The sequence below is a fragment of the Musa acuminata genome, chromosome BXJ2-5 (genome assembly GCF_036884655.1).
Source record: "Musa acuminata AAA Group cultivar baxijiao chromosome BXJ2-5, Cavendish_Baxijiao_AAA, whole genome shotgun sequence".
In the NCBI taxonomy this organism is placed as follows: domain Eukaryota; kingdom Viridiplantae; phylum Streptophyta; class Magnoliopsida; order Zingiberales; family Musaceae; genus Musa; species Musa acuminata.
The window spans coordinates 16,458,238-16,479,453 of NC_088342.1; the positions used below are offsets into that span (position 1 = coordinate 16,458,238).

Below are 21,216 nucleotides of genomic sequence, written 5' to 3' on the forward strand. Positions count from 1 at the left end.
AATACAGATAACCCTATTAGATTATTATAAAATATATAATCCTAAAAATATTAAAATTATTATACTAAATATAAAAATTATTTTTATCTTATTTTTTATTTTCAATTTATCTTATTTTTATTTTTTTTTGTCATTTTATTTAACTTTGAGGAGGAAAATGAGGAGTAAAACAACCGGAAGAAGATGAATTATAGATAAGAAGTTAAAAGATTTTATTAAAATTAAATTATAAATTTAAAATATATATCTTTATTTACAAAAAGATAACTTAGAGTATTCAAAGTTAATACTAAAGAACATGGAAGGTGTTGCAAACAATAATGTTGCGAAAAACCCCTCCTTGTGTTTGGAAGCACCACTGGCCCTTCCCTCCGCCTCCCGGCGTCGCTCGACGGCTGCTGCATCGTTTACCGGGTGGACGGCGTTGGAGATCCGTGGTTGTGGTGGTTTTTTTTTCTACCAGTGAGCGGCAGGTTAGGGTTTCTTTTCCCGTTCTTTTTTCTTTGCGATGTTCTTCTTCTGCAATGTTGTTTTAGATCCTTATTGATTCAACCAAAATGTATTTGGTATTGATCGCCCATTTCTGTTTCTAAAACATCCTAGTTGGCCAGGCTTGTTCAATTCTTTACTTAATTGGTTGGCGGAAGCTGAAACTTCTTGTGATTTTAGTGTGACTGGCAAGAACATATGGCCCGTGGTCAATCTCAGAAGGACGAGGATACTAGCAGCTCGACGAGTAGACGCGCTAGCAAGAAAAGGAAAGACATAATTGACTCGAGCATTTCTGGTTCGACGACGAATGCTAGCCCTAAAACCAAAGTTTCGAGTGGCAAAGCGAAAGACAGCAGGACTCTGACTACCACGAGTTCAGCAGCGACGGATTCTTCCAATTTGAGATCTGCTAGGGAAACAACTACCAAGAAAGCGAGCGTGTTGGGTCCTATCTTGCGGAAATCAGAACGGCTTGAGAACCAAAATATGTCAACCCCTTTGCAGAAAAGGGGTTCAGATATGGAAGTCAAGAATCATAGTCCGCTAAGACGGTCAAAGAGGATTGAGAGGTTCTGCGCATCAAGTTCCTCAGGTTCAAAGCTGTCTGGAAAAAGCTCAACTCCTTTGGTGAAGAAGAAAGTGAACGAGGTGAAGAATGAAAAAACAAAATCAGTTTCAGGCACCACAGGAACGAACAAGTCTAAGAAGCTTAGCAGTGGTAGTAGCCGATTGTTAAAAAACCGAACGAGAATGGATGCCCGGAGTTATAGAGCTTTATTTACACCACTAACTAAAAAGGCCAAAATTTCAGGTATTTCATGCCTGTAAATCCACAAGTATATTTCATTGGCATCTTGTCTGCTGACTCTGCTCTCTAAAATTGGAATAAAATAAACCTTATTGAATTTTACTTCTTTTGCAACATTTAGATGTTACATTAAACTAATAATTTCTATTTGTTTGCATGACACCATCTCAATGCAACCAGTTCAATATGGTCCTCTGTTCAGCATCTCACTTGATTTCATCGTTCATTTTTTTGCTATCTGATTCTCTGTCTTGGATACTTCTAGATTCCACAGAACCATTGCATGACTGTGTTTCAAGGGCTGCTGATTCTGCAGCAGTAGTAGAGCATGGAGATGAGTGTAGTGGAAGAAAGTGTGACGAGCCTATAGTGAATCCTTGTGATAAAGAATTAAAAGAAACTGCAGAAGGTTCTAGTTCAGTTTCAAGAGAGCTTGAAGAGTTGGTCCAGGGAGTTGATAGAGCAAGTACATCTTGTTTTAACGTGAAGCGAAAGTTAACTGGATTAAGTGAGTCCAAATATGCTGATAACAGTACTAGTTCACTGCAGCCTTCTCTAGCTGGAAATATTGCCAAAGAATATGACAATGGCATGTTTCAGAGAGAGACTGACATTGATCGTGACGAAATTGATGCATGTAAGTTAAATACAGAAGATTTTGGGTTATTACAGCCTGCAGAGCATGCTTTTCAAAATAGACCCTTCACTGCTGATGTTATTCAACAAAGTGGGGATACTTCAGCATCTCCTAGAAGTGCAAAGCTAACTTGTGATCTTGATTTGAACACTTCATTAACACTACAAGGAGAACATATGTTGATTCAGACAATTTCCATGGTGGATGCTTGTCTTTCATCTCCTTCTTTGACTAGACGAGATAATCTACAGCAGTGCACAAAGTGTTTTGAACTCCAAAGGTGCTTCTTGTCTTATGCTCCTATTTGATCTGAATCCTGTTTTGTTTTTATGTTCGATAGTACTATTATGCACCCCAATCCATTATTTACCAGCAGCATGTCTCATTGCTTATCTGTGAGATAAAAATTAAAATTTGTTCTACTAAGTAGTTTAACAATATATCTGAGTGATCATAATGCAAGTCTGAAAATATATTTAGTTAGATATTTCCTGGAGATTCTGGATCAAGACAATTGCTTGACCATTATAATTTCTCTGCTTCTGGGTTGCTTACATGAAGTCAGTTTGTTCTGAAGACATGTTTATTGATAACAAGAAACAAGGAGATTTAAATTACAAAGAAACAAGTAGACGAGATTTAGATTACACCAGATTATGTAATCGTTGATTCTCTAGTCGACTTCTTTTCTTTGTATGAATCTGTCATATCCATTTAGTTGCATCATTGTCTAAAAGAGAATAAATTAGTTGAAATTAAAATGTTCTTATATATATACATTCTCAAAACCTCTAATTTCTCTCACAATCTATAGCACTACAAGTCAAACTCGGAATTTTTCGAGTTAATTGCAACAAGTTTGGTGTTTTACTTCCAATAAGCCCCACCACTCAGCTACAAATTGAAGTTCAACTATTAATAATAACTTACTCTAAAAATTTATATAATGTTAATCGTATAAAATTTTAAATACATGGGGACTTTGTAGCCCTTGATCAAATTGCCATAAGAATTTCAAACATACCCTTAGCATTCAAGATAACTCATTTGTGATATTGTCTTGAACTTAAATGCTGCGAACCAATCTTTCATTGCATTGATATAACCCGGATATAACTTATAAATAGAAGGGTTCTTATAAAAGAATTTAGGGTTTAAATAGTGTCTTACTCGACGATGAAGTTGACATATGCATATTCCATCAATGATTGTAAAGATATTCTTATAATTTTCTTCATCTTTATCAAAAAAATTTTGAATTGTTTCTTTGGTTCTATTTATAGCCTTATAAAGATATCTCATTATTGGATTTCTCATTATTTGTGAACTAAAGTACTCAAACAAGAGGGCCTATCACTTTTAATGCACAAATCATATGATTGCAAAATAATAGCATCAAGATGATATCAATTGCCTTACTGCCTTTTGCTTTTTTTTGCCTACTTACTTGTCACCCATTTCTCTGAAGTAAACATATTTCTAATATTGTGTTTTTGCTTTTGAATACTATACAATGTCAAGAATGAAAGGAATGAATTGACAAATCATGTGATACTATACCTCACCAATTCCTTGTTGTCTATGAATTTTCTCATCATATTCAATGCTTTGATATGATTATATATAAAACTCATAACAAAAATTGCCTTCTCTGATCTCTAATATTTACTTCATATTTGTAATCTTTCCCATATCCTGTTAATAAGATCAATACAATGTGTCGCGTATGGAGTCCTTTATATAAGTGCAACCTTTTTGCTTGTAATAATTTCCCCAATAAAGAAGAAAATAAAATTGATAATTATTTGAAAATACAAAAATAACATAATTAAAATATTTAAAGAAAATATCATACTAGCTAAAATATAATTGCTTTCATCATTTGATATCACTTGAACCACATTTTGCTATCCAATTTTGTCGACAAGCTTATCAAGCAATTTAAATATTTTTTCTCCAGATTTCATAAAATTAGGATGTAACCATCTTATCGATCCATGCATATGACATAATTGAACAATCATGTTTTGCCCATGCTTCCTTCTGTCTCTTCATCAAACTATTTATGTAATGCAGCTCATTTTACAAATATGAAACTCTGAACTCATGGTACTTGGAGGCTTCAACTTAGAACCATATGTTTTAATTACTTCAATTATATGCTGAAAACTTCTAAACGGGTTGCAGAAGGGAATACCTGTCTTTATGATATTAACAAGTGGATACACTAATCTGTTTTTGAAGTTCACCATAATAAATATTTAAGATTCTATCATATGGTTTTTCTAATTAATAAAAATCATAGTAAATCTTTCTCTTTTCTCCATTTTTTATCATTAATTGCCTTGATAAAAATATAAGTAGCTTTTATGATTGATCTTTCTGGTATAAAATTAAATCGATTCTTGGAAATATTCATTTGCATCTTATTATATCTACAATTTTCAAAGTTATATAATATGCTTTATTATTGTAATTCCTTTGTAGTTAAAGCAGATTTTAATGTCTCTATTACTTTTATAAATTTGTATTAAAATCTCTTCATTCATTAAAAATTTTATTTTTAAACAAATATTAAATAAATTAGTTGATCAAGTCAAACCATTGTTGGATTTTCAAAATTCTTCCAAATCTCAATAAGGATAACTTTAGGATTCACACTCTTATGCAAGGTTTGATGTATTGCCTGAAACGGTACAAAATGTGTGGTTTGTATCAGTTCACTTGCTAAGCATACATGTACTAGCTTGTTTTGGATGGTATATAGAAAACTAGCCTGATATTTGTCGGCATTGATGGTGTATTGGTCAATATGATCGAAACTCGCCTATTATAAATCTGACCCGGTCAAATCTGGCCCAAATGATCAAATTGACCATTTTAGGGCCTCTTTTGGGGCATTAATTCCCCCTCCCTCCCTCGCTCCCCCCATTCACTCACTCTCTTTCACTCATGCACACTCATTTTCTCACACTCACTTATGATTAAAACTCCTATTCGACGATTAGTGGTAATCAAGCTCTAGATTAGTGATTAAAATTCCTAAGAAAAAAGATAAATTCAATTTTTCCTCTTGATAACCTAGATTTTCTATTCATTTATGGCTTAGATACACTTTATTCCTATTTAAATTTAATTTATATATCAATACATTAGGAAAAATTCTAAAAAAAGGGGTTTTTGAATTTCTTATCATTTTTTGGCCATTTTTCGAACAATGGGTATGAAATGGCATACCAACACATGGTACTATTACTGATCGCTATGTATCGATCTACCTAGTGATTGATGGCTCGATGGGCACGATACAGTGTTCCTTGCTCTTATTTTTATTTTTCTTAAAAATTCATTTACTTCATTTTCTCAAATTTTAAGAAGTCTATTATTTTTAACTTGCTGCTATTGTATATCTCTAAATCTAAGCTTTTTAAAGAATGTTTATTCCAAGGATCGCCATTACAAGTGTTAAGACTCATTTCGGTTATTCTGTTGGATTGGTACATACTGATCAATACCAGGGTACTAGGTGTCGGTACACCGGAAGGGTAGGTGGAGGAGGGAGAAAAGAGGAAGAAGAGGAGATAATGGAGGAATAGAAGGCAGTAGGAGGAAGAGGAAGAGGAAGAGAAGAGGCATACCCGAAAAGTAATTAGCGCAAAGATTATGTGCGGTGGTAGTGTGCAGTGAGGTTGTGGTAAGCGTAGGTCACCAGTATCGGCCTGCATGAGATGCGAAGGTCGATCGTGGTGAGAAGTGTTAGGAAATCTGGGGCGATATCACATGCGTAGCGGAAGAATAGAAAACAAAATCCTAGAATTCCCGTAGAAAAATAAGGTTTTATCGTTGTGCAAAGATTGGTGCGCAAAAACCCGCAAAACCGAAAAAACTACATGTATAAGAAAGAAGTGTTACCTAGGGAGATCGTATATCTCTAAAAATCTGTATATCTGTGAGAGAGGACGAAGGAGGTCAACTGCCCTCCTCTCTAGTGGTGATTCACACGGCAGGGGTTGCGAAGATGCTCTTCAAATCACTGCCCAAATCTCTTCCTCGTACGTACTATACAATAAAGAAGGGGTTGCCCCTTCGTGCTGTCCACACTGTCACGGACTTAGCTGGTTTTGTCTAAGTTGTGCGGCACCCTTGCGTGTCCGTCTGCAAAGGTCAGCCTCCCCGAAACCTCCCATGGTCCCTTAGGACCTACAAAAGAGAAAACGGGTTGGAGAAAGCGCCTCACTCGGGATCCACAAGCAAACATTCTAGGAAACACTTCATAGACAATGCAAATTACAAACAGACTTTACAAGCTCTAAACATTTGCACAATAAAGGGTCAAAATGGTCCACTATAGACCGAAAATCTCTCACAAGTGTCCACATGATACAATATTTATTTATAAGCCTAAAGCGGCCACCAAACCCAACTAAAATAGGACTATTAAGCCTTCGGTTGTCCCTCTACATGCTGTGCAAAGCATGAACATACCAAAAGACACGGACATATATAAGTATTACATCAAACATTATGTTTAGAACTTTATCCGTGACATTCTCCTCCACTTATTCCTTCGACGTCCTCGTCGAAGCCTTTTGCCGACACTGCAACTCCTCACCTTTGCTGAGTCTTCAATCTTCTGCTCCAGCTGCAATGCGTCTCTTGACTCCCAACTGCTCTATGCTACTGTTGTTGAGTAGTCGAACTTTTGATCCACTATGCTGTTTCAACTCGCCAATGACTTTGACTTTAGTGTGGGGTTGGCTGAGTTGTGTTGATCCTTGTTGATTCCTACGGATCCTCCAGATGAAGGAAAAGACCATCCTTACTATTCGCCAGTCTCTCAAATACCACATGCTGCTTGAACTGGGTGGATGCTTGTTGGAGCTTTAACGAGCATCGTCTCGTAAACTTTCGAAGTTTTGGGTCATTCCTCCACAAAATGTCTATCGACTCTTCTTTCATTTAGTTGTCACTTCAAAGTAGATTCGCATCACTTCCGCTTTCGATTGGCATTCTGCTGGGAAATGAAGCGGATAATCTACTCTCAGTAGCACTGATCACCATTGGTGAGGATTTGACAACTATTGTCTTCTATTATCTTCGAACGGTCTTTGAACCTGTGCAGCGCTCCTCTGCTGGATAGATAAGAAAATTGGGGTACTCGATTTCGCCCATTCTCTTAAGAGTTGAGAAGGCAATGGTTACTTGACTTCGCCCGCCTCCTCAAGGGTTGTACTCCATGCATCGAGTTGGTTACTGACATTTGCCTGTTCTTTGCTCACACTTCTGAAGCACTCGAAGTGTTTGCACTCTTTGCATTTAGTTAGCTACTGTGATTCACCTTCTCAATGCCATCGAACTTCTGGAATGCAAGAAGTTTTCACCCCAACTTGAAGTAATTATCTAATAGATTTGGTCGCCTCTGAGATTGTACCATCTTCTCCATCAACCCGTCGCCTACTCCACTGAGTAGCAAAGGTACAGCACCGCGTACTGCCTGCTTCGTTCCTTGGTCGTGCACTCTTGTATGACCCGAAGTCCTTCATTTTCGGCTATCTTGATGAGAAGCTCGTTGACACCGGTCTTACGAAGTTCCTTGGTCTCTGCCCTTCAGCCTTGTCTCGGTACTTGGAGTTTGCCTCTACATGCTCCACCTCCTCAGCCCCTTTCACGACCAAGCACTCTCCCTCCATGAGAGTAAGGGATCAATGACTTTCACGGAAGTCCCGCCTCTACGGTACCATAGAGGTACCATATATTTATTTATTTTTCCTTTTATTGGTTTTTGAATTATTTTGAAAGTTGATTTTTATCTTATTGTTCCAATCTGACTGATCTCGTTGATCTCTCTTGTGGCATCCCTTGCCAGTCACAATACTGATACTGCAAAACAATATTGATACTGCTTTTGCAGTTTCTGGAATATAGCTAACTTGTTCTAATTTAGTTTACAGAGTTAAAGAGTCATCCTTTTTGTTAGGTCTGGTATGGCACTGACAATTTAGAAAAATAAAATTATCATTTCCTGTGTAATATTTGATCCAGCTAAATACAACTGAATTTGGTTTTGAGCTAGAAACTCGTAGTTGCACTGCAGAAATATTATTTTTTGGGTGGTCAAATATCCAAATGCTTGTGATTGCTGAATCTTCATACACAGTTCTGTATGATAAATATGTGGCTGGTGCAATGATTCAGCTACTAAATCTTTTAACAACCTCAACAATATGGTTGAGTCTTAATTACTAACTAGATCTTGGTGGTCCATAACAACTTTTTAAAGCTTTTCTTTTCGTTTTAATCGGAACATGACATAGTTGGTTGGCTTGTGTTTGCATGTGGCAAGGCCCATGTGTGGCTTATTGAAAATGCCTTGCAGTGGCTTGGTACACCAAGCAGACACTTATGTCTGACAATGCACTAGGACAAAATAGGTCTCTGTACTATCTAATACTTCATGTGTGAGATACATGCTGCCATTTGTAGCACTGCTATGGACATCACCAACAAATTAGTAGTTTCATGACTGACAGTCTGAGACATCAGCTGAATGTTGCACGCTGACATAATAATCAGTACATTCTTCTTCCTTTCAGCTATTTTGTCCCGGGCCTACTGGTGTTGCAGTAAGAAACTTGCCTATCATCCCCATGCGTGACATGTGCAACTTATATTCTTGTCCATTCCTGCATCGCCAGATAACCAGCTGTACAAGCTCTAGGAGCATAGTATGAGCCTTGGTTCTTGATACCCCTTTTTGTGTTCTTCAGAATTTTCTTTGATGTCTTTGAAAATGGATGTTTAATTTTGTTAATTATGAGTTCTGATGACATTATTTGTCAAAATCTAGAAAGAAGGAATCGCTTTCTAAGATTCCTTTTTAGTTTTATGTATTTTGATTATATCAATATCAGTTATTGTATAATTTGTTGATAAATTTATTGCAAACTTTGTGCAGGGTTCAGGATATGCAAGTTAAGGAGCAATGTTCATATATTGCCAGAAGCCATGATTTATCCCTCGAATTGTCTGAGGTTTGATCCATTCTGCTCTATTTCTTTGTTTGTGTTTATGTTGTCCTTTGATTTAAAAGATATATTTGGTTTGATCCATGATTTATCCCTCGAATTGTCTGAGGCTTGATCCATTTTGCTCTATTTCTTTGTTTGTGTTTATGTTGTCCTTTAATTTAATATATATATATTTATTGTTATAAATAATGATTTTTTTCCCTCTGAGGTTTGACATCTGTCATTACTGTCTTGCTTACAATTCTTTGGTCTTCAATGTGGTTTTTTGATCAAATTCAATTTACTGTTGCAATTGGGTTCTGGTTTCACATTTTTGGCTAAGATACTCGCCAATAAGGTGTGACAGAGTAATTTGGTTCCTAGTTGATTATGGCAACATGGTCCATTATAAAGTTATCTGCTGAGTACAGTTGACCATTGTTCTAAATTTGGCAATACCTGTGCATGGTTTTAATCACCAATCTGGGACCTGTTTTGACAATCTGTTGGATTGACACTGTATCAAGATACTGAGCGGTACTCTAGATTGTAGCACCTGATATCCTTTAGAAAAGAAAAGGAAATGGAAATGGAAATGAATGATATACCAAGTAATACGGTGCTTTATGTCCTGAGACTGGTGCTTGGTTGGCCTAGTAAACATTTGTTGGTATATATCAGAGTAACCAGTATTTTAAACCATGGTCAGTCGATGCATCAAGTTGCCAGAAAGGCATGTACTGGCATGCTGTGCCATGCTATGCCTGACAAGACACCGATGGAGTGTGCCGTTGGAACTGAAAAAAACAGCAAGGAGAGGGTGTTTTTATTTATATATTGTTGTTGGTTGGGGGCGAGGGTGGGTGGTGTAAAAGATAAAAACACATATCTCCAATGTGTGCTCTCATGTGGCATCTGGCTTCTTCCTAGTCCACTTTGGTGGCAAGAAGTGGCTTCATATGGTAAGGTCAAAGGCAGTTGCTTTCTTTGGCAGAAAAAAGGTTTATTACTAAGAAACAAATCAGTTATCTTTGCTTAAGTTAATAGCAAGCTGGTCGGTCTATTTGGAATCAGGTTCCTCCTACCAGCACAACCCAGGTTATTCAATCCTGTTGAATATGTTTGGACTGATAGCTCCAGTTTTGTCTCTGTGATGGTCAAACAACATGATAATCTATTCCATTGATTGGACAGCTATGCCTGCTGTCTCCCTCTACTGGGGGCTGAAAATCTAGAACCATATAAGCCACCATAGATGAGACAGTAGACTGCATTTGTTGTTTTGTTTCGTAATGATGATTTTTCATAGTGTTTAACTGTTGATAATTCTGTGTGCCACATTAAGAAGTATCTCCCAGGTCATCTGGGGAGACATATTTGTGTGATGAATAGAAATTTGTACACCCTGTGTTCTTATTATAGCAGCTTACCGCTGATATAGTTTTGTTGTAAACTTGTAATGCTCTATTGAAGTAGGATCTGCTGCTTTTAGAAGCAGAGAGATAGTTCCTGTAGTAAGCAAGAAGAGCATAACATATCAATTATCATGTATAACATATGCTGACATCTGAATAATGCTTGCTGTAAAATTTTCCATTTAAAGTTAGTCAAAGGATTCAGTTTGATGAGAATTTGTAGTTGATTATATCCTGCATTCATGATGCAACAATGATCAATATTAAAATTCAGATTGGATTTTTCTTGGGTTCGAGTCAAGTCTAGGGCCATCGCAACTACTATCCTATAGGATACACTGCACCGGAGCTATGGCTTTTGTCACTGTACTGCTGGTGTGTACCATAAGATGCATCTGAGTCATGGAAAAATGACTATCACCATAAATCTGTTGGCCATGAGATCCTGGGATGTAGGAAGACTGATACAATAAACTCGTATTGGTCTAAGACAATATATAGGCTCTGCCTCATTTTCTCATAATCATTTTCCTTCTCCTTTCCTTATCTTTGTAGCAATAAATAAGCCTTGTGGATTTACATGTTCATTGATCAGTATCCTAAGTAGCATGATTGAAATATTGCTCTTCGATCTATGCCTCACCTGTCTGGGTTTCAGTAGCAGAAACATGAGACTGGCCCTGGCCAGCAACATTGGTGGACTTATTGCTGTTTACGTCTCTACTATCTCTGCGGGCCTCACCAAACATAGACTGTGAGAGTGGTGTCCTATCATCCAACTGGACTTGTGGCTTATCAATTGCACCAAGTGGATAACCATTTCCATTTGCCATAATGGTTGAATATCTCACCCTGTTGTGTCATACTAGAACCCCTAAAAGATTGACTGCTTAAAACCCAATATTGTTTTGACGGAGGGAGTTGTTGCTCGTATCAGTTCACATCCATAAAACTGGACTGCCTCATACTGCCTATCTTGTCCAATTGAGGAGGGACACTTGATTCTCTCATGTTACCACTCCTGCCCAACCCCTATGTACTGGTAGTAATGGTCTGCCTCAATGTGGAAGATCAATTAAATTGAGTCAGTCCACTGTTGTTTTCACTGCCATGCTCATCCTGTGAATTGGTTGGCTCATGTCTTTCCGTCATCTCCTCGTGCATACAGTGATGCACCAATGACGGACAACTCTCGACTATCAGATTGGTGTTAGTGTTGACATCATTGCTGTGATCCTTGCACCAATGATCCACTGTTGTTTTCACTGCCATGCTCATCCTGTGAATTGGTTGGCTCATGTCTTTCCGTCATCTCCTTGTGCATACAGTGATGCACCAATGATGGAAAACCCTCGACTATCAGATTGGTGTTAGTGTTGACATCATTGCTGTGATCCTTGCATGAATATTAGGTTGGGGCTCTATAGCACTCTTGTCAAATTCCTCCCGTTGTGCCTTTTCTTTCAGCCACGATGCTTTCTGGACCGTTTCTTCAACTTCAAACTTGTGAAATTAGGCGTCCTCTTGATGACTTGAGTGATTTTGGCAGACATTTGCAGGAGGCATGAGAGATCTGAATGAAACTGGAGTGAGAAAGAAGGCGAAGCATGCCTCTTTAAAGCATTTAAAGAGACCCTAATGGGTCTCTTGGCTTGGGTAACCACTGGGTGGGGTTACAGTCCTGTATAGGCTTGGTAACGGGTCATAAATTTGTGGTAAGCCTAATTCACTAAGGTTATCGGACGGTAACCTTGGACTGACCAAAAAGGGCTAGATTGACCTTTGCCTGAACCAAGAAGTACTGATTTGAAGTGAATATGCAGTATGTTACTTTGTACTTGGTTTGTGATGAACGACATAGGGACCTGTGGTTTAATCTGCTGGTTGTGCTGTTCCATGATAACCACACGGTATCGTGTTGGCATGTGTCAGCCTGTGATGTTCTAGTGAAAGGAAAACCTTGACTAGAGTTTTGTGCTAATGAGAAAAGCCTCTTAAACCATTATGTTGTTTGAGGATTACAACTTGGATTTTTCTGTTGAATCTTGAAGATCAAATATAGGATTCAAGACACCCTAATAACAAATAGCTACAAGGACATGAAATTAAGAGGAAGAGTCCATTTGGGCTGCACTTTAGGTTGAGGTTAGTTATATTTGTAGGATTGAGCCATTGGGATCTAGTAGTTCTTTTGTTATGATTTTCGTTCTTATTTAGTTCTTTTCAAAGTCTAATACAATTGATTAGATTTTACATTAGTTAAGTAACATTATTCATAATTTAGGGTTCTTGGTTGAATGAGTTATTAAGTGTACTTTGATTTTGGAGAGTTTGGTTGAGATAGTTTTTGATAAAAATGATCTTAAATAAAAAGATTAATATGCATATTTGTAGTTTTAGGATTTAATATAGTATGATAACATGTTTTTATTTGATATGATCTTAATATGGATATAATGACACGTGGAAGGCCGTCAACACCTCACCGCCACATGGTCGATGCCTCCTGGACATGTGTCTGACACCTTATCCACGTGTCACACCTCATCGTCATTTGGATGACGTAGCAACCATTCAATCTTGTGGAGTTAGCTATGCAAGAAGCTGACTCAGCGAACCGTTGCCCCACGTTTTTTGGATTCTATGCTATGCGATCACATCTGTGCTAGTTTTGCAAGGCTGGGTGGAGTTCGGTAGGGTTCAGTCTTGGAATCTCCTCGCTCAATGGACTTAAAGTAGGACCTTAATTGGCTCCGAATTAGCATCCTACTCAGAGAATAGAATCTGCTTTAACATATCTTGATTTGATTGATTATCTTCTGATCTCAAGGTTTTAGCTATCAACTTGCAGTCTATGAAAAAACTGGTAGTCGCTTTTTGTGGTTGTAATGTGGATTTTGATACGTAAAAGGTCTCTTCTAGTGGTCACATTAGCCCTGCTTTTTTCTTCTTAATTCTTTTATATTTCTTCCATTGTCTCTCTTATTCGTCTCACTATTGTTCTTCTAACTCCATATTTTATGCATTCACATTTTTTGTTGAGGTTTTCTCATATTTACCAGTATTCTCTGTGCGAGTAATGTTTGGATTTGGTACTCCTGTGGTTTGTATTGATGACTCAATCCTGTAGCATACAGAAGGGGATGCCTGGCATGTGTCTCTGCTGATATTATGACTTATTTTAGATATGTATTGAACCCAAAATCATATATTCATATTATGAAAGTTTATTAAATCACCGCATCACATGTTGTCTATCAATGGGCAGTTGTTTCTTATAAAGTTCACTTCTTTCTCTAGGAAGCTCATCATAAAGTTGCTCCAGATAAACATGGCAATGCTGCTATTTGTTTGCAAGAAGATAAATGTAAAGGAAACTCTTTGTCAGAAGCTGAAAGTGGACTGGCTGGAGCAGAGAAGTATTCATACCTATGCTTTGTTTTTTCTACAAATATCATGAATTTTCAATTAATATATAACTTTGATAAATGTTTTTCGTGAAAGCGGATGCATCATATGCATCTCTAAGTCTCCTAATTTTTTTTTAATAGGTCAAATTGTTTTGTAGCTTCAGCCTGTACAGTAAGTCTAAACATGCTCATGGAAAGTCCGGAGGTATTTTTTTTATTCTCTATTTAGGTTCTTTTTGGTTCTCTGTTTATTTTTGATAGTTATACTTGATAATATGTTCTATTAGGCTATCAGCTTCATGCTTATTGTCTAATTTTCTCTTTATATTGTTACATTAGATTGGGGCCAGACCAGTGGACTGTAATCTCATGGATATTTCAAAAGAACATGATAATTCAACTCATTTGAGAAAGTCCTTGTTTGAAATTAAGACAGATGGTGGTGCCAATGCATGTGTTGTCTGCAAACACCCAGAAACAGAACTGTAAGTTACCGGGATTTTCTATTAAAATTTGATTATGGTGCAAATTGATGCTTTCTAGCTTACAAATAGCTAATTAAAATATGGCCTTTATTAACCTTTATATTGGCAATGATTAGTTTAAAGTGTGTGTGCGCATATGCATGCTCAAGATATCTGATAAGAAATATTTTGATGTTAAAATTTTCCTCTGTAGCCCTCGACAAGTGTGATGGCTACTTAGTTTTCCTCATTTAATTTTGGTAAAATTTCTCTGTAATCTTAGGTCTTGTGATGGGAAAGGTTGCAACAGAAGCTATCATCTTTCTTGTCTTGATCCACCCCTGCAAAATTATCCTGGTGCTTGGCTATGCATTTTTTGCATAAAAAAGAAAATAGAGATTGGTGTACACTCCATATCTGAAGGAATAGATTCCATTTGGAACTTTAAAGAAGGTGAGATGATCAACAATCTTTATGCTAATTGAGCTTGGTATCCTTGTCTTTTTCTAGGTTGCTAATTATGAAACTCATCTTTTTCATGGGTGCTCATGGTCTAGAATTGCAGAATGGCAAGCATTACTTTGTCAAGTATAAAGGTCTTGCTCATATCCATAATCAATGGATTTCAGAAACCCAGATGCTTCAGGAAGCTCCTACACTTTTGTCTAAATTCAAAAGGAAATATTACAAAGAGAGGGTTGGTTACTTACAATTTATTTTTTCTTACCTTGTTCAATGTAAGGTGAATATGTTTGCTGGTATCATTCTTGATTAAACTCAATGCTTATTAGGCTATAAAATGGAAGCAGGAGTGGGCCGAGCCTCATCGGCTATTGCTAAAAAGATTGCTGATGCCTCAAAAGCTGACTGATGACCTTTTTAATGGGCTTGCTAATAGCTTTCCAAAATGCTACCATGAGTGGTTTGTGAAATGGAAAGGTCTTGGTTATGAGGATGCTACATGGGAGCTTGAGACTTCACCAGTTCTATGCACACCCGAGGCTATGACACTTATGAAAGATTATGAAGCACGTATTGAGGCAAAGACAGCATTTGATTCTTCCAAAGCTGAAAAGGTATTCTATGATATGGAGTAAATTTATTTCTTAACAGCATTTTCTCTAGTCCTTATAGAAATTAATGACATCAAAATTAAGGAGGTCTTTTGAAAAATAAAAGGACTAAACTTCACTACCTTTTGACATGTTTGGAGTTGCCCCTCCTGGGTGTTTTAACCTCAACCACAGGAAGCTTCCTACTGAAAGTTAATTAGATAATTATAACAGTTAGATATGCTCATGACCGAAAGACATTAACAAAATAAATTACTTCTGAAATATGATATACTTTAACACATAGCTCTGCCAAATAACAATCCGGTGGATCATTCTCAATGAGATTGCTAGATATGGTGGGCTCCAAAATTAGTTGGGAAAAAACAAACTTACAAGTAACACAAAATTAAGTAACAGAAATGAACTGACCTGTTTTAGTATATAGAATTTTCCGCAAAATGTTTGTTCTATGCTTATTCTGATACCCTTGCTTGTTGTTTCTAATGAGATGATTAATTGATGGGAAATTTACTTGGGATTATTTTTGAACTTGGTTTTCAAGACTAACACTAGAAATTAAGGGGTTTATACTAAATATAGGACTATGTTTGAATTTATCAAATCTAGCTTTAGCAATACCAAGATAAGACTTGAGGTGTCCCAGAGGAGGCACTGACATAAGAAGTGTGAAGGGACAATTTGGCATGCTTGTGCTCTATCATCACAACTTGGTAATTTGCTCAATTCCAACCGACCCCCGTACTGGGTACCTTCCCTTGCTGTGACAAAAGTCTGCATGTCCTATATATATATATATGTGTGTGTGTGTATTTTTTTTAAGTTTTCTTGATTATAACTTCTTTTTTTCCACATTTGTCTAGTTGTCCTTGATTATGTGGTATCATGCTATTCCATTCCTTTTGTCTGCCTTACATGCTAAGTCATCAGTTTTGCTTTGTCTGTTTCATTTCAGTGCAAATTGCTTGTTAGGGTTTTGTGAATGCAACACAATTTATGTGGTTTCTATAACTAAAATTTGTTATTCCTAGGCTCTGGAGTTCAAGACAAATCCTTATAATAAATTGACGAGGTTTCCTGATGGGTGTCCACCTGGACTTGATAATGATCATTTATATGCTATCAACAGGCTTCGTGAGTTTTGGCACAGGAATCAAAGTACTGTTTTAATTGATGGTCAGGTACAGTATGTTATTCTCACCATTTAGAATTTTCCAATATTGTAAATTTTTCGAGGCATGCTTGGTGTAGAAGAGCCATATTTGCCTATTCTATATACTCACATGGCCTATAGAACATTATATTTTTTTGCTTCATATGCATTCCACATACTTGTGTCTGTACTTCAATAGTTCATTCTATGCAATGTTCGTAATTTCGTACCATACTGGAGTATTGAGCTCAGCTCGGTATGGTACGATATGAATATACTGAGCGATACATTTCGATGTACCACTCGGTATATATATATATATATATATATATATATATATATATATAAAGTAAAAAAAAAGGGCGACTACCTCGTTGCACTTTTTTGTGCGGGGAGAAGACCCCACGCAGGCAGAAAAACGAGGCGACATTGCCATTTTTTTTACTTTTATATATATATATATATATATATATATATATATATATATATATATATATATATATATATATATATATATATATATATATATAAGTAAAAAAAAAGGCGACGTCGCCTCAGGTTTTTGCCCACGTGGGATGAAGGTTTTCTTCTCTCCGTGCAAAAAAGGGCGACGAGGCGACGTCGCCTTGTTTCTTCTGCTTACGTGGGAGAAGAAACGCCGCCTCGACGATGTTCGGTTTCTTCTCCCCGCGATGTCACCGAGGCCTCGTCGCCTCAGACGAGGGAGAGCGGCGTCGGATCTCTAGGTTCTCCCTCTTCTTTCTTCTCCCTCAACTAATACCGCCCGATAGCGGGTGGCGATGGTCGAAATCGATCGTCACCGACCGATTTAGGGTGGTAATGGTGCGGAAACAGCCCCAATCAATGGTACCGCCCGATAGCGGGCGGTCCGCGTACCAATCTGCCGGCGGATCGGTATGTACCGCCTGGTACGGGCGGTATTATTCAAAATTAAAATCCTTGATTCTATGTACCAGGTGGTATTATTCGAAATTAAAATCCTTGATTCTACGTACATGTTTATGCGATACAAGGTTAATTTTGAGAAAAAGTAATTAAGATATAGTTCTGTTCAGTATTCAGAAATTCCTCTGAGAGATACTTGGCCAAATTTACATGATGCATAGAGATATCTGCTTCTGGGAAGAATGTGATGCAACAGCTAAAACCCAGGACTGCTACACCCAATTTAAGAACATCAGCAGACATTATGATCATCAAAGAAACTATTTTTAGTAGTTTATATAATTATTTATTGCCTACTGATATTTGCTTCTTTGGTGTCTTTGTCGTGGTTGACTTTCATGATTATCAGTTTATATTAGTTTCACTGACTGAGGCATTGTTGCATTATTGAATTCACATAAGATCATATGATCTTGCAAGTGATCTTGGCAAAATTTTGTTTTTTTATGTTTAAATTCATTGTGGACCAGTTTCAGTTTCAAAGACTAAGATACTTGATTGACACAGTGTTCCATTATAAGCTTGAATGACAACACACTCCTCATGGATCTATTTGTATTTAACTTTATTGATCTTAGCGTGGTTCTGAGGTAAGGTCAAATTTGTTTGAGTGGCTAAATTAATCTTTATGGTGGCTAAGATCCATGAGTTTGTTTACCATCTTTGAATCTAATATGTTTAGCTCTCGTGATATAGTCTAACTTGTTAGCTTCTCACTCTTGAGCTAGCTTCACAGAACTTTACTAGGAGTGTAGATCTTGGCTGATTATTTCTGTCTGAACTTCGAATTACTTGCTTGCTTTGGTTCTTCTACTCTTATCGTCCATTTTTTTAGTCGTGGACCATAAATAGAAAGGGTATCTTTTTCTTTTAACCCTCATTAGACAACCTCTAGTGGTTAATATTCACTTATGCAATTTTCGTTCTGTTCTTATATACAAATCTGATTTCCTAGATTTTAGTTATTCTTTTCTTTAAACATTATTTCTGCATTGGTTAAGATCATGCATCTGCACCATAAGAAAGATATTTTACTTAAATCAATAGCTTCGTTTCTGTATTTATTGTCAATTGTCTCTTGTCTGTTTGTTAAATATCGATGCCTTTGGAGATCAAGTTCCTCTATATACCATGAAGCATTGTTTCATTTACCTCTTTGTGGTTTATAGTCTTATGATTGTTTGTGATATTTTAGTTTATTAGATTTACAGTTACTGCTCAAGTAAATGTAAGAGTCAACAATCTGTCTGCTTTAGGTATGTACATTTTTTGTGCCTAACTTGATTGATTCTATTTTGTAGGAGCGGGTTATGAAGTCCATTTTATTCATATTTTCCTTGCTATCTTATGCTTGTCGGCCTTTTCTCATTGTCACACCTTGTACTTCTCTTTCCTTATGGGAGACTGAGTTTAATCGCTTGGCACCTTCTATCAATCTTGTTGTCTATAATGGGAGCAAGGATGTCCGGAAGATGATTCAATCTCTTGAATTTTATCAGGGAGGTGGTTGCATAATGTTTCAAGTGCTCTTGTCACACCCTGATGCTATACTTGAGGTATCTTTGTTTGTTTGTTTTCTACTTAGCTGTTGAGTTATAACATGTCAGCTTAATGCTCTATTGCATGCTTCCCGCAATTCAGATGGACCCAACATTTCTCATTTGCTATATAAATCTTCGCATATTATTTGTACAATACATAAATCCAGTTTTTTAATGCGATCCTGGTTAATATTCAGGATTTTGAAACACTAGAATGCATTGCCTGGGAAGCTCTCCTTGTTGATGAGTGCCAAAGTTCTAGAGTGTTTAAGCATTTGGAACTGCTTAAGCGTCTTTCATCTTCCTTCAGGCTGCTTCTTTTAAGTGGTCATTTGAAGGTATGTAGAAGTATCAATCCTTCATGCTGATATGATTTTTCCGAAACTCTAATAATGTCTAATGAACTGTTGGAACTTTCAGGACAATATTGCTGAATACCTCAACCTGCTCTTGTTCCTTGATCTAGGGACTGATGGGAATTTGGGATGCATTATGAAGTCTGATTCTGTTGGTGTTGTTGGCACACTTGCTTTATTGAAAGAGAGATTGTCACAAAATCTTGCTTATGACCGTAAACCGGATTCCTCTAAGTTTTTGGAGTACTGGGTTCCTGTTCAGCTTTCTAATGTGCAGCTGGAACAATATTGTGCTACTCTGATTTCAAATGCCATACCTCTTTGTTCATGTTCAAAAATTGATCTAGTTGGAGCCCTTGGTAACATTCTTATATCAACCAGAAAGGTTGGCAGCCAGATACTATTTGGTTATTGGGATCATGTAGTGTAATGTTGGTAGTGAATAAATAGGAAGCTAATATTATCTTTTTGTTATCTCAATTATTATTTTTATGGCAGTGCTGTGACCATCCTTACCTCGTTGATGAATCTTTGCAAAGCTCACTTACCAGAGGTCTTCCAGTGACTGAATATTTAGATATTGGGGTAAATGCAAGTGGCAAGCTACTAGTACTTGACAAGATTCTCCAAATGATACAAAATCAAGGATTGAGAGTGCTGATTCTTTTTCAGGTTCGTGACATATGTTCTTTCAGGTTTGCTTATTCTGCATTTTGTAGTTCCTTTAGATCACAGGGTTTGCAGGCTGACGTCATTGGATGAACCTGTGTACCATGCTAGTCGACCTAGCTTGCACTTTGTGCCTTTTAAATGAATTAGTTATTCGGCATGAGCACCACAAAATCTTGAATGCCTGGAAACATCACAATATTATAATTTACTGCAGTAGTTTGCACATTTAGTAAGTAATCAATATGGTGATATTTTAGTTGGAACTCGATCTTGTGTCATCCACCTTATTTTAGTAGTTGGAGAAAATCATTTATGTATAATTTTAAGTTTTATTGGACTTTTCATTAAAATAAGTTTATGCAGAGAGACACTAATATGCTTTGATTAGTTATCTTATGGAAAGTGAATATTGTTGACCTTAAAGTTGGTCCTATGGGGTATGGCAGTGATGGAGTGACATGGTTGGGTTCGGGCTCGAGTGGGAGCGAATCAATTGGCCTGAGATGCTAGGTGGTCGTCGTTGAGGACTTTGTCGAGGAGGATTTGGGTGTTGATCTGGATGCCGATTTGGTATATGTTGCTCCTGAACATTGTCTGGGATCCTACAACAAGACCTAGGTCAAGGAAACCTAACTCAGTCCCTCTGATGCTTAATGGTTTGTTCGAATTGTAGACGAATATGGGACTCAAGAAGACAGAAGAAGAGAATGAAAGAGACTATTTCTTAGGAATGATCATGCACTGTTGTTGCCTCTTTTGTACAGCGTGCTAGTTTTGCCACGCGTTTGCTTGATTTGCTCTTATATCACTTTGTCACGTCCTTAAATGGGATTGCTTAAGGCGTGCGACACCCCAACGATATTTGTCCGCAAGGGTCAACCTAGACCTTAACCTTGTGTGGTCCACAAAGGACTTGTGGACCATTGCACATGGTGAATATACGAGTAATATGCTACCATTGCACATGAAAAGAGTACAATATTTGGGATCACAAGCAACTTAAAGTAATCAACTTTTATTAGGCACAAAAGGCTCTTAAAAATGGGCTGAATGGTTACACACAGAAGGGGGTCTTGAAGGCCTAATGTTCACCAAACACTTTCGTTGAACAAAAAGCGGACACACTAAAGATGTTGCCTCACCTCTCAAACATGTAACCAAGGCGGCATCTGCCCTGGTGCCACCCAGGGGTTCTAAGGTGTTGAGACAACTGACATTTCAC

At 37.2% G+C, this 21,216-nt stretch overlaps 1 protein-coding gene across 8 annotated transcripts in view; it reads left to right on the forward strand.

The window, feature by feature from the left end:
- The first annotated feature begins 306 nt into the window (after positions 1-306).
- LOC103972918 (uncharacterized) overlaps positions 307-21,216 on the forward strand; it is a 93,157-nt gene continuing 72,247 nt past the window's right edge. For 4 of the 8 annotated variants that reach the window (XM_065108974.1, XM_065108975.1, XM_065108971.1 and 1 more), the window contains exons 1-15: positions 307-473; positions 670-1,303; positions 1,566-2,217; positions 8,893-8,968; positions 13,660-13,778; positions 13,911-13,974; positions 14,109-14,254; positions 14,517-14,686; positions 14,791-14,930; positions 15,025-15,309; positions 16,338-16,487; positions 18,727-18,981; positions 19,164-19,304; positions 19,387-19,707; positions 19,821-19,994. In XM_065108974.1, the coding sequence (XP_064965046.1) occupies positions 321-473; positions 670-1,303; positions 1,566-2,217; positions 8,893-8,968; positions 13,660-13,778; positions 13,911-13,974; positions 14,109-14,254; positions 14,517-14,686; positions 14,791-14,930; positions 15,025-15,309; positions 16,338-16,487; positions 18,727-18,981; positions 19,164-19,304; positions 19,387-19,707; positions 19,821-19,994 (3,480 nt within the window). In that variant the 5' untranslated portion in view covers positions 307-320. Of the gene's footprint in view, positions 474-603; positions 1,304-1,565; positions 2,218-8,542; positions 8,663-8,892; positions 8,969-13,659; positions 13,779-13,910; positions 13,975-14,108; positions 14,255-14,516; positions 14,687-14,790; positions 14,931-15,024; positions 15,310-16,337; positions 16,488-18,726; positions 18,982-19,163; positions 19,305-19,386; positions 19,708-19,820; positions 19,995-21,216 lie in introns of those variants that run through there. The other 4 variants (XM_065108973.1, XM_065108977.1, XM_065108976.1 and 1 more) reach the window with 4 other exon arrangements.